We start from the raw sequence: 12,885 nt of genomic DNA, 5'->3' as shown, positions 1-12,885 counted from the left end.
ACAGAGCACAAATGCACAAAGCGCCAAACTCACCCACCACACATTCACGTAACACACATTCAGGAGAAGGTGGAGCCCGCCCGTAATGCGCGGAGGTGTGCCAGGTTAAAACGCTTAAATAATTCGCTTTCGCGTCGACATTCGACTCCGGGCTGTGATGTGGTTTTATTTATGTGTGCCATTTCTTTGGCCAACATTTGATTCGTTTGGCCACTGTTGGTGCGGTTCTAATGGCTTACTTACTGGCTGGTGGAGGTGTGCACGGCTTCGTGCTTCTCATCTAATGAGCTTTGGCTAGGGAAGAAGAAATAGACATACCCTGGGCTTGGTTTGATAAACGATCTGTAAGGACTTCGGTCAATTATGATTATACTTTCGTACCATCATCTTGGGGATTACCGGAGCATTTTCAACCCAAAACGAAAGCTACTGATGAGCACATGTTATGCTAATGGTATGCAAAAACGTTTGCTCAGCATAGCCATGTGTGCTGATGGTACGGAACTAGTCAGGCAAATATTATTCTTAAGCCGTGTGGTAAGTTGGATCCAGGGGCATTATTTCTAGCCCGCGATAGCCTGCCAGCTAAAGTAGCGATGATGCATAAAAGCGTGTTCCAAAGCTGCTGGAAGAACAATGTTGTTGTGTTGATTTTAGCATTAGTAAGTTTTGATTTGATTTTGTGCCGCTGAAACTGTTGGTGTGTTAGTTTTGGGGGCATTATTGTGCGTCAATATTTCAGGTCAACGACGGGGAAGAGTGCTACACATTTACGTACGTACGGCTGTGTTGTTAAGCCCATTTTGCGAATTTCAATTAGAGAGAGAGAGAGAGAGAGAGAGAGAGAGAGAGAGAGAGAGAGAGGAGAGAGAGAGAGAGAACGAACGAAGGAGAAGAGGATATATTTTCGCACAAAGCCGCGACTTATATTACATGGAATATTTTGGGCATTTCAATATTTGCCCCGGGAAAGATAATTTTAGTATTTTACTGCGATTTAAGCTAATATCTATTAGAGATGATGTGTTCTTAGTACTTGAATTTGCACCATTTATTTTTAATAACAATGAAGAATTCTACAAACAATTTAGAAAAAAAATATACACAGATGATGTTTAAATGTTCATTTAACTCATTTCACAACACTGTGAAACCCTTTTCAACAGTGTGATGGTGGTCTATACTGACCGCTATCCGTAGCTCTTCCTTTAACCTTTTTTTCGTGTCATACATTTTATGCATTCCACTACCGTACACCCTGAAGGACCATGTCGTAAATGGTTATTACTATTGCACAAAATAAAGGAAAAACAAAAACAAAAAACAACAACGCCACCTATCCATAAATGTGCATCCAGCTCACGCACGGTGCGGGCTCTCTGCTTTCATGCACCCCAAACTGGGATGGGAGTGCAGCCAACCAGCCCGACACCATCGGAGAATGTGACCATCGATGCATCGTGCAATTCGAATAATCACGCACCACCGCACACCGCCACTAGCTCTCGCCTGCTTCGCACGTTTCGTTTACGAGGAGACACGGTTTTTCCCCTTCATGAACTCTGCTCAACCTTGGTGGGAGGATGATTTCACATAAAGATGTTATGGCGGAGGGATTAAATAGAATGCACCCTTCCCAACATACACACATACTCGCTTGCTTGTGGCTCTGATTTGTCTAGGGCTGCTGCTGCTGCTGAGGTTTTGAGCAGGGATCTTGTTATGTTTTGCAACCGCCTCATCGCCAGCGAACCTCAGCTAAAAGGTCGGACACATCCACGTCTACGATTGTGGCGCATTATGGCGCGTGACAGGCGGGGGACATGGACGGCACTGTTGGAGGACAGGCAAAAATACACACACACAGACAGACGTCAGGCGCAACACTTATGCCAACCGAATTGCATGCGTTGATAACGAGTTGATTTGATTGAGCGTATTAAGCGCGCTCTTGCAAGCTGCACACAACGATTCAAAGTCGCACGTTTCGAGTGACCGTTGAAAATGTGGAATAATTTAATGCACAAAGAGCTACACTCCAAGCTCGGAACAAGCCACCATTTACTCATACGAACGCTTTTACATTCTGGCTGGAGAAGAATCATTTCCAACAGAAAAGGGTTTGTCGGGCGGCCGGGATAGAGCATCCATGTTAACATGCTAGCTTATCATGGATTATGTTTTCAGGCTTGCTTGTACTTGAGTCTCGGTGGCAACACTCAAATATGAACGCTGGGGCCCAGCCAGCTTGGGACCACATCCGCTGCAATCCAGTTTGGGGCTGTTTGTACAGCCTCGGCGAAGCTTCCGGTAGAAACCAGAAAAAAAATGTTTTCCTCCAATCATCCCCAGTGACGAAATGAGTATTCATGCGCATTATTTTGAAGTCTTTTTGTTTACCAGCGTCCTATGTGATTTGGTTATATGTTCGTACTTTGTGATATTTTAAAAGTTAAAGTAATAGTCATAAACTTTGTTATTATAGCTTAATAATTCCGAAATAATAATGGGGCCCTTCACGATTCTAGTCAGTTTTTTGTATGGAGTTTGACAGTTGGAGGCTGAAATCATGTTCTCACAAAAAATCATGAAATCAATCACAAAATCACACACAAAACTAGCCTGCAATTTTCAGTCTAGATTTTTCTAGCCTCGAAGCTAGAATTAGATTCGAGTACCTGCTCGAAAAAAAGCAAAACAAGGTGGTGTTTACATTAATCCCAAGGTGCATTAATGAGATCTCGTGATGGAATTCAGAATCGAAGTGTATGTAGTTCAGGTGGTCTCATAGCATGTTTTTTTATAACCAAATTTGAATATCACTTTTTGACAGGATGGGTGAAAACTTTTGTTCAAACAAGCTTTCTGGAGGCTTATCGAATGCACAAAACACTCTTAAAATCTTCATTCAGAAACGGAAGCGATAAAAATTAGCCTTCTAAATTCATACACCTTGAGATAAGCCCACCTGTATATTATACCCACTTAGGTAGCTGCTCGAAAACTGCTATACAATGCAAACAGCTGACAGGCTGAATCTTCAGCCTACCAACTTAAAACGGAAAGGGCCCCAATATTTGTTATGTTGTTTATATGACATTTTTTGGACTAGTTTTTCTTTCCTATTCTTATTAATGTTTTAGGTTTATTGGAAGTATAATTTCAGTTATAAGTATCATTCAGTTGGTTGTCAGTACTCTGATACATTATTTTAGGTTTTATAGTCTGTCTCGGCTAGTGTTATTCATGTGTTTGTTGTATCTTTATCGTAGCTATTTTTTCAAAATATGTTTTTGTTTTAAAGTTGTGTAGTTTTTGTAAGCAACAATATTAAGTTTACCGCTAAATATTATGTTTTTGCGCAGAAAACTTTTATATCAGCTCTCAATTTAATTGATTTAATAGTTGTAAGCCATTCTTTGTGTATCTCAATCTGTTTTTAAATGGTACATAATCAATATTTTTATTCAAATTTGTCTCTTTTTGTTCATAAAGCTTACTGATGTTTTAGCCTTTAATAGTTTAACCCCTTATGTCGCTTACCTAAATTCGTTTGTCGGCGCCAATACTACATCATGGGATTTACACCATGCCCAGCACATCACACAGAAACATTTATAGCAAAACATACAATTATCCGATTATCCCCGCCTAACAGCGCATCAATCCATTAAACGTGACAATAAAAATTGCTCATCAATTGCTTTACGACTCATCGTGCACACAAACACACTCATTTACGTGGTCCAATACCAGGCCGGGTAGGAACGCAAATAAAACTCCCTACCAAAACGGAACCACTGAGCCGCCACCGATTCTCTCCTCGATTGGATTTTTCATCACCGAAGGAAAACAATGGAAAATGGAACAATTAAAAAAAAGCACCAAGCGACCGTTTTTCTATACTATTTCCGCACGCACGATCTCGAACGATTCAGCATCGAGCATAAAATCGGGTCGTTTTTGGACGCGTGTGCATTCCCTTTGCAGCGAGCGCGTTAACATTATTGCATAATCAAGCCACATTACTAATTTACATTCTCACAAACGATCAGTGTGCCACTGCTGCTGCTGCTCGTTCGAACCGATCGTCGTGAAGGGACAATTGATGTTGCAGAAGGGCAGAATTAGAATAGGCACTGGGCGAGCGAACTCAACATACTTCTCTCTCTTTCGCGCTCGCTGGCAACACTCACTCAAACTGGGCTAATGGACTGCAGATGGTCGAAAGCGGAACACCGGCGGGTAAGAAAAACAACGCAAACAGCACGCGCAGATCACGGAAACAAAACACACACACACATGCTCAGAACAACGTGCATCGCAACATGGCAAATTGTGTGCTACTGTGTGTGATCAAGAAGCATAAATGCGTTTCCGACTTCATCTCATCCACCGCGGCCACTTTGGAATACAGTGACGAGCAGTGGGAAAATCACTGAAACGATCGTGTTAAGTTTGAAGTTTGATATTTCGACCCAATAAAACAAATCTTTGGCTGCCCCCCAAGACCTATTGGGGCCGTTCTTGCAGTAGTCCGCCTTGCCGGCTTGATGGGAAGGCAGAGAGCAAGAAGGGCAGTGCAGGCAAGATGTTCCATAACCCACTTCCAAGGTTCGGTCTTGCGGCCCTGGACCTTTTTTATTGATTTACATTGGTCAGGGCGCGAGGGGGGCCTCAAAATTTACGACCGGCGCTGATCGAAAGCGAAAACGGCTTTTCTATTATAGGTCGAGGATCACTTTAAATTCTTTGCGATTTCATCACTGGTTCTAATTTTGAAAGACGAGAGAGCTCGCTCTGGTAGCAGGGGTAACAGAGGGGTAAAAAGGAAACGTAGCTCGATGTGTCGGGAGGGTGAGGAAAAAGCCAAAAATGACAAACATACTTTTAATGGAATCAATGTTCACACACCCATTATGTTGCGGGAGTTTGGCTAGAAAAAAGGTCCGATTAAGACGACAAAACCGCAAAAAACACTCTTTCATTCCCTTCGCTCACAACGTACAGTGGGAGAAACAACACCCCAACCCTCGCTCCATCTCTATTGGTGCTAATGATCTGCTAAGAGAAATCACTTGCTTACAACTTTTCACAACATGTTGTCAACTGGTGTGATGGGGGAAATGGTTGGTTCCGGCTGCATGAGGCAGGAAGGAACGAAAATTATTAGCCATAACAAATAATCTTGCGGTCGTGGCCATCTTACCACCATCGCTCGCGTGTGGTTGCGCTTGCTTTTATTTTTACCAGTAGGAAAGAGGTAACCGATTGGGAATGGGGGGGAGATGGAAATGATGCAATCGCGGAGTGCATTAGCGCATGGATGCAACCCAGTCCCGCGGTGGTGGTCTATCATTAACTCGCTGTTTGGAGTGCTATTAATTATCCGGCGGAGCTCTCGTCCCGATCCGGAGTGTAGCGAGAAGCAGGTTCGACAATGTTTTGCGAGCGGATAAAATGAAGCTATATAAAGTAAGTATTTAATTAATTGCAAAAGCTGTAGCGATTCGATGGCATTGATAGGGAAGATTTTTTTGCTTATCTTAAGGACGCTATCAAAAGATAAGACATTTCCTCTTCATAGATAACGAAGGATGTATGTATCATATGCAATAAATTTTGATTTTACTTTGCATAATAAACATTGCACAAATATACTTTAAAACCCAATCAAGCAGGTGTTTCTTCCATAAGTTCGGGTTACATTTATTCGTTGGCAAATTGTGTTTCCTTGTTGACGTAGGCTTTATAAACTATATAAAAAACTGAAACCTAATAAACGGATAATAATTCTTTTTTTTTTAAATATTGGTGATTTGATGATTATTTAAACTCTAGATAAAATATGAATACCGAAAAGATGAAGATAGAAACTAATGAAACTTCTGTTCGCTTAAAGAATTTATTCGCTATTGCAAGAGATATTGCACATTTGTTTAATATTTTCATTGAATTTAATGAGGTATTTCTTCAAATTAAATTCTTCTCTAGATTTTTCATTTGGATGCATCAATTTTAAAATAATTAAATGATTACTATAAGTAATATGACGCAAAGTTCGTTTCTAATGCCTATTTTGAACACACTTCTTATTATACCGTATCATACTTTTGTTTAACCAACTTGACTGAAGCAAACCTTCTTAATTTGATAATTTTTATTAATTAATTTTTTCTTTAAACAAAAAAAAGATTTACAAAAAATTTGTTCGAAACATTGCAAACACTCATGAAACTGCAACGCGATTTTGAATTATAGTCCTGACAGTTTCGATCTCATGTTACAAATTACAGGTGATTTGAAACATATTCAGGACAGCCTCAAAATTTCGTCTACAGTTTTCACATTCGCTTAAACACTACATTTTTTTTAGTTGTTGACGTCTTTTAATGTCCGAACATCCAATTCTGAGTGTCAGAGTCCTCCTAGACTGACAGTACGACGGTCTTACTGACAACGAGGTTTGTGTGCGATATCTTCAAACATCGTTGTTTTATTATTATCACTGAATCGTTGTTCTTGTGATCAATTGCATGAAAATATGATTTAAAACAGTGATAGTAAACACGTGTTTTAATGAAATTCAGAGCACATTATGTTTACATACCGTTGCTATCACGTTGCTACTACTACTACTTCTACAATGAATTTGGATGTACTTCAATGTATCTGGAAGTACATATACTTATAGTAGGAGTAATCGAAGAAATTACATTAGCATCGGTTTATAGCAAAACTGATAACAATGTCTCAGGCGGTGAACTGATCGAAAAATTATTTACCGTAGCCTCAGGGCCTACTAGAACTCAGAAACACGTTTAATTGATTCTAGTACATCATGGCAATTGAGTAAAATTGAAAATCAGTATGGTCAGGGACTGGATATGAAATAAATTCAATAAAAAAACATGACGAGTGTCTGGAGTTTGAAGTTGTCGTTGTGCTGTAAGTTATGTATCTAACAATATATTACACAGCATATATTTTCTACGTCAGCACTTCAAACTTATTTTACAACCTGATGTAAACATCACCTATCATCAATTTTAAGCACAATGTTTCATTTCAATCTTTTCGTCGTTAATTGTCACATTTTACTGCTCCATCCCAAGATACCGTATCATTCGAACCGGAAACGAGTTGATATTCATCGTTAAGTTTCCCGAAAAACGTTTCGATCGTATCAACCGATATAAAAGTCAGCCGATGAGAAACTATAATTGCCCCGGAAAACTTGTTAATTAAGTCATACCAGAGTTTTGCATGGATGTTACACAGATGGGATGGATAAAGCGAACTTAAAAAAAAAACATCTCTAGGCGAGTTTCGTTCGACCATGTCCCACACGGAAAGATAAATTATTCGACACGCTTTCTTGACATTGGTGCTAATAATTTCGCATCTCAAAAAGGTTGGGCAATTTCCCACCGTGCGGGGGTCGTCTTCGTGCCTTTCACCGGGGGTACCGGAAAGCGAAAGACACTTTTCTCTGTTTTGTGGTGTATTGTTTTCGGTGTAGAGGAACTATGGCTGAGTTAGTTTTGTGTGCTGCTGTCGAATGAAATTTGACACTCGCACGCACGCCACACGATAATATAGGTGTACTCTCACCCCGGTTGCACCCGGCGAACTGTGTGTGGGTCCGAGGAAGCGAACGGAATGTTACGACCGCAAAGAAGGCCACCTGCAGTTCTGGGGGCATTGTGTGCGTTGTTGAGTTTATGTTTTCTTTGTCCATTTTGCAAACAGATCTGGGGAGCAGGTGAGGAAGTTACGAGTGTGAGACGATCACCGTACCTATTCTGACGTCGCATGTTACTGGTTGTCTCAGTTTTCGGTGGTTCGCAACATACATGCATGTGATGTGTATGCCCGGCGGTTAGCTGCTGCTGCCGGTTTGAACTTGCCATTGAAAGCGCACGTTCAAGCGCAAGGTTGTGAGGTTTGTCTGCATGCCATTCCATTGAAACATTTGGGCAGACACGCTAAACTTCCCCTCCCTTCACGTGGCGGCGGGTGGTTACTGTTATGGTCGCAGCAGAGCCTCGCCAACACGCACGCCAGAAGAGTTTTGTGCTGGCCTCTCTTTTGATGGTGTCTTCCGTACGTGACACTTCCCGAAAGCGGCATTTCTCGCGAGGGGTGACTCAGCCCCCGGATGGAGATTTGCTAGAACACGTCGATTTCAGGGAAATAACCGTTTCGGAAGCCAACTGTTGCTGCTCGCTCGGTAGCCGCTTCGCAGAGCCATCCGGTGCCCGTTGGCGAATCCTTGAGGATTGTTTTTGAAGCGCGAGCGCGTACTGTACGTGATACGAAATTAATTTACCAGCCGTTCAAGGCGAGCCAGTGAACTCTGACGGTCAACTTTACAAGAGCGATTTGAAATTTAAAAAAAGCATTTAAAAGAGCCTTGATTAGATATTGACCTTTGCGTGGAAATGTATACGTTTAGAAAATTGAATTCATATCTAAACTTACATGAAAATAATAGGTTGAAACGATTTTTTAACAAAAGTCTACTTTGTTCTTCTTCACGTTATTCTTTATAAAAAATTGTTAAACACAACCTTCATCTGTTTACATTTTGCAAGAAATGATGTTTTCCAGTATTTTGTTTTAAATGTTGTAACATATTTCTTAATTATCTTAACAGAATTATAGAATTTCTAATCGACAGAACTCTTTTCTTGTCTTAAGCTTTACCAATGGATGTACTTCTATGAAAACTACGAAACTTCTTTTGAATGCGACTTAAATTTCAAAGTAAAACATTGGATCCTGAGTAATTTTATACTCGACGTCGATACAACTCGATCGCTAGAATAGACCTGAATAAAAAATAAAAAATTAAAGAACATTTAATGATTTTATGTTTTTCACAAAAAAATCAGACATCATAACAAATTGAGAGAAGGGAGAAGATAGTAAAATGTCATGAAATTAGATCAAACAAATAGTTCAATTCACCCAGAAAGATCCTCTTAAAATTCATTATCCAAATCTGCTTTCGTTACATGTTCTCAGGCTCTCCAAAATTGACGCGAAAAATTAAAAAAAAAAAATGTAAAAAAATTGACCAACTGGAATGGAAAGAATGTCCCAAGTTAATCTGCATGATCGTCTGAACCGTTCGGTAATGGTACGTACAGGCCAAGAAATTACAATCATTGCGAGTCGCATCGTCCCACCAATCATCACTTGCTTCGCGTGTCCACTGCAATTCTAAAAGAAATGTTTCAGAGCATCCTCAGCAACAGCAACAGAAACAAACTTAATGATACCATAATGATGGTTTTTGAATGGTCAAGTAAAAAGAGCGGTTACCCCTTTGGGCTGGGTTCGTTTCCGAAAAAAAAAACCGAATTCTCAACCAACTGAACTGTTTAACCGTGCAGCATCATAAGCGTTTAAAAAGCCTTCAGGTAAGAATAAAAATGATTAAATGCGAAGCATTATTCTTGCCAAAAACGCAAGAAAGAGAAAAAACTAGAAAGAAACCCAACAGCGACAAGAGTCAAACCGTAAGAGCTCAAAGAGGAATGCACATAAGCACGTAACGAATTACATAATGATAGGAATTTTCTCGCCTTTTGTCTGCGACGGCGCGCGCGCGATCAGTTCGAGTGGAGCCGTGAGGAATGTTTAAGCACCCGATTTCGCTGGTAACATGACATTCAACAACACCGTAACACAGCCAAACCGAGAGGAAAGTGATGTTTGAAGTAATAAAAGCAACATCAGATATGGTGCTCCACGGACAACTCGTTGCTTTTCGTTTTGTTTTTCAGAAGGGGAACATTTACTGCCTCATGAATCGGACATAAACCCATCATCCGATCACTACTATTACTACCACTACACCTGGTTGTGTCGTTCTCTAGTAGCGCGCTCGTTCTTCGTTTTCTGAAACCGAACGAAATGCAGGGGGGAGTTTTGTTGGGGTAAGTTGGGGTGCGAGAACTATGATAAATGGAAAAACATAATGTACGATTGTAATACACCACAAGACACAGTGGCATGGGACAAGAGGTAGAGAAGTGATCCGTAACATCGTAATGCTTCCTAGCTGTCGTCGTGAGGGCGCTTCTGCCGGTACGTCTGCCAGGCCAGCTTGTAAGCGAATATGTTTTCGAAACGGGACGACTCTTCCCACCTTGCAATGGTAGCTCTTTCCATCTCACAGTCAAAAACATCCCGAGTGACACATCCCGGGAGGATGGAAAAACAAACCATGTTATTGGTGGTTCCCCAAGCCACGGTCGTGTAGCGAGCAAAAACAAAAAAGAATTCTGTGAACATCGCAGGTTTTCCGCACGGTGTGGTTTGTGGTTGATGTTTGTACAGCGAGCGAGGGAGAGAGAGAGAAAAAGGCGAGTTAGATGTTTGGATGGATAGCAACAAACTATTTGGAGCATAAATGCTGTGGACCTGTCGGATGGTGACATTGGATGGAGGCCAAACGAATGAATGGTGTGTTCTATCATGCTGTTGGAGTGTATGACGAATTTGATGCAGCTTTGATGGATGTGCTCGAATCAGGAAATCAAGATCATTCGGTGTAATTACGTTGATAGTCAAAATGGAGATGTCAAAAATAGACATCTGTTACATAAAATATTGACCCAGGCACGGGTAGATAGTTTGTGTCCATATTTGATGGAGAAACACATGGGAGAAAAAATTCAATATCGATGTTTTATGGATTATCAGATATATTGTCCTTGTTGGGACTAAGTAGAGGGTTGTTTCTTAAGATTTTTTAAATGTTGACATGTTCTATATTGAACCTTTTTCAATTCCATCTGCTTGGAAAATGTTGAAACAGTACCAAAAATGGTAAGAAACGTTCAATAATAAGACGTTTTACGATACTAGCAAGTCTTTTTATAGCTGATGTTTGACAGTTGGTGGCTGAAATCATGTCAACATACCATATAAAACCTCACGCGATTTTCAGCCTAGATTATTTGAACTTAAAAAAATGTAAAAAACATCAATTCGTCGCAGGCTCGATAAGGTTAGCTCGTGTTTCAAAATTTTTGCATTTTTGCAATATTTTTGCTGAAGCCACATTTTGTCCAGGAAGGTTAACACGTCTTCAAATCGATGTCTAAAAATGTATTAAAAGCATTTTAGCTCATTACAAACAAAAAAAATAGAAAATACAATAATTTTCAAGTATGTCTTTCCTTGTACTTAATTGCTGAAATCCTATATGGTGAACTGCAACTGTCAACTAAGTATGGCAGATATAACACGGATGATTAATATTTTGCCCCACTAACAGGCTGAAATTTAAGCTTTTTTCTGGCTTAAAATATAAACGTCAATATTACGAAAACAGCCTATAAATTGTGGAATCAATTCTAAAATCTTCAGGTAACAGTTACGCCAAAAAATTGTGGAAAAGTCCTTCAAATCTTGGAAAAAAAATATGCCAGAGCCTGTGACAATTTTTAGTTTTACAGTTCATCTTATTATTTCAATAAAAAAAATCCTTCTCATGCAAATGAAATCCCTGCATTCGAAAAAGGTTTTTGAGCTAAACAATGTCCATGCTTAACAGACACACACATCTCTGCTCCAAAACATAGTATCTTCCTCAGAAAGAAAAGTTTAATCTCATAATTTGCATCCCAACGCGCTTTCAGTCATCCAATGTCAATGCCATGTTAACAACCGTGACAAACATCTTTTCTTCGGGCCTCAAAAATTATGTTGTTTTTTCTCTCGCTCTCGCATAAAACAAACAGCTCGTCGTCGTTTACGTCCTACCCCTTACCTGTATAGTTACTGCCACAAGTAAATCTGCAAATGAGAAGAGAGAGAAAAAAGACGTGCTGATTAGTAATGATGTTAAGGTGGCAGCATGATGATCATGGTGGTACTGTACTCTCGTAAATTGACTTGACAAATGAGCATTAAGTGCCACTCGGCGCAAAGAAACAATGAAAATCAAACAAAAAAAAAGACGCGAGAGTGGCAAAGAAAAGCTGAAATCGCGAAGACTTTCCTTATTCCCAGTGTAGCTTTTACTTCCCAGCGTCTTCCGAACCGTTGCCATGGATCAGGTTTTGTTCCTTTGGCTGTGTGCAAGCGCGTGTCTTTTATGCTGGCAAAATTTGTATCATCTTCTTTATTTTCACCAAGGGATGGCAAAACATCAGCGTAGAAACGCACAACCCAAGCAAGATGGATAAAAGTTTTCCCAAAAAAAAAAAAAAAAACAAGACCACACTTTTTTCATGTGGGAATTTGTGGACTTGCCGTCGAAACAATGAGGCAAAGCAAGGGAGCGTTTATTTGTTTTTTCAACCTTCCGTCGGGGAGCGTTGATGGTGTGGTGTGCATGACTTTTTGATTAATTTATACGACACGAATCATCTCTTTCTCTCTTCTGCCATTTGACACGAGTTTCCGGGGGGTGGAGGCTGCCGGCGACGAAGACCTACCGACAAGGGCTCAAAAAATAATCTCCACACCGGCGTAAATAATTAACACGCCCAACAGAAAGCCGGTGTGTTTCGCCATCAGCCTGCAAAGCTCGGCTAGTGTCGCCGGCTCCCTTCATGATGCATCCGGGAAAATAATTGCAACAACAAGCTTTCTTGCGCATGGGATTTACTTCTCTACCCTTTTCCACCTCCGCCAAGTAAATCACCCGGTTTATTGCCTTTGCCGTGAGGTGGTTTTACCAGCATCCTTTCCCGCCCAACGCACCAACGGGCTTTGCACAGACACATTTGACGTGAAATGTCAAATCTTGGCGCACCCTCGGGCCTCCCCACGGGTTCAGGAAGCGGGCAATGCGATTTGCGTACATCTCTTTTTTTCAGGACACAAAGGAATAAAACCATAAAACAGCCAATTGCAACCAAT

General features: G+C 40.6%; 1 protein-coding gene across 4 annotated transcripts in view; it reads right to left on the bottom strand.

Annotated features, from left to right (window-relative positions):
* Nucleotides 1-12,885, bottom strand: part of LOC121600558 — a 79,647-nt gene that overhangs the window by 14,605 nt on the left and 52,157 nt on the right. For all 4 annotated transcript variants that reach the window (XM_041929256.1, XM_041929258.1, XM_041929257.1 and 1 more), the window contains exon 5: nucleotides 11,789-11,814. In XM_041929256.1, the coding sequence (XP_041785190.1) occupies nucleotides 11,789-11,814 (26 nt within the window). The remainder of the gene's footprint in view (nucleotides 1-11,788; nucleotides 11,815-12,885) is intronic.

Source organism: Anopheles merus, chromosome 3L (genome assembly GCF_017562075.2).
Source record: "Anopheles merus strain MAF chromosome 3L, AmerM5.1, whole genome shotgun sequence".
Classification (NCBI taxonomy): Eukaryota; Metazoa; Arthropoda; class Insecta; order Diptera; family Culicidae; genus Anopheles; species Anopheles merus.
The sequence above is the reverse complement of the archived record's forward strand: the minus strand, read 5'-3'. Positions and strand labels throughout refer to the sequence as shown.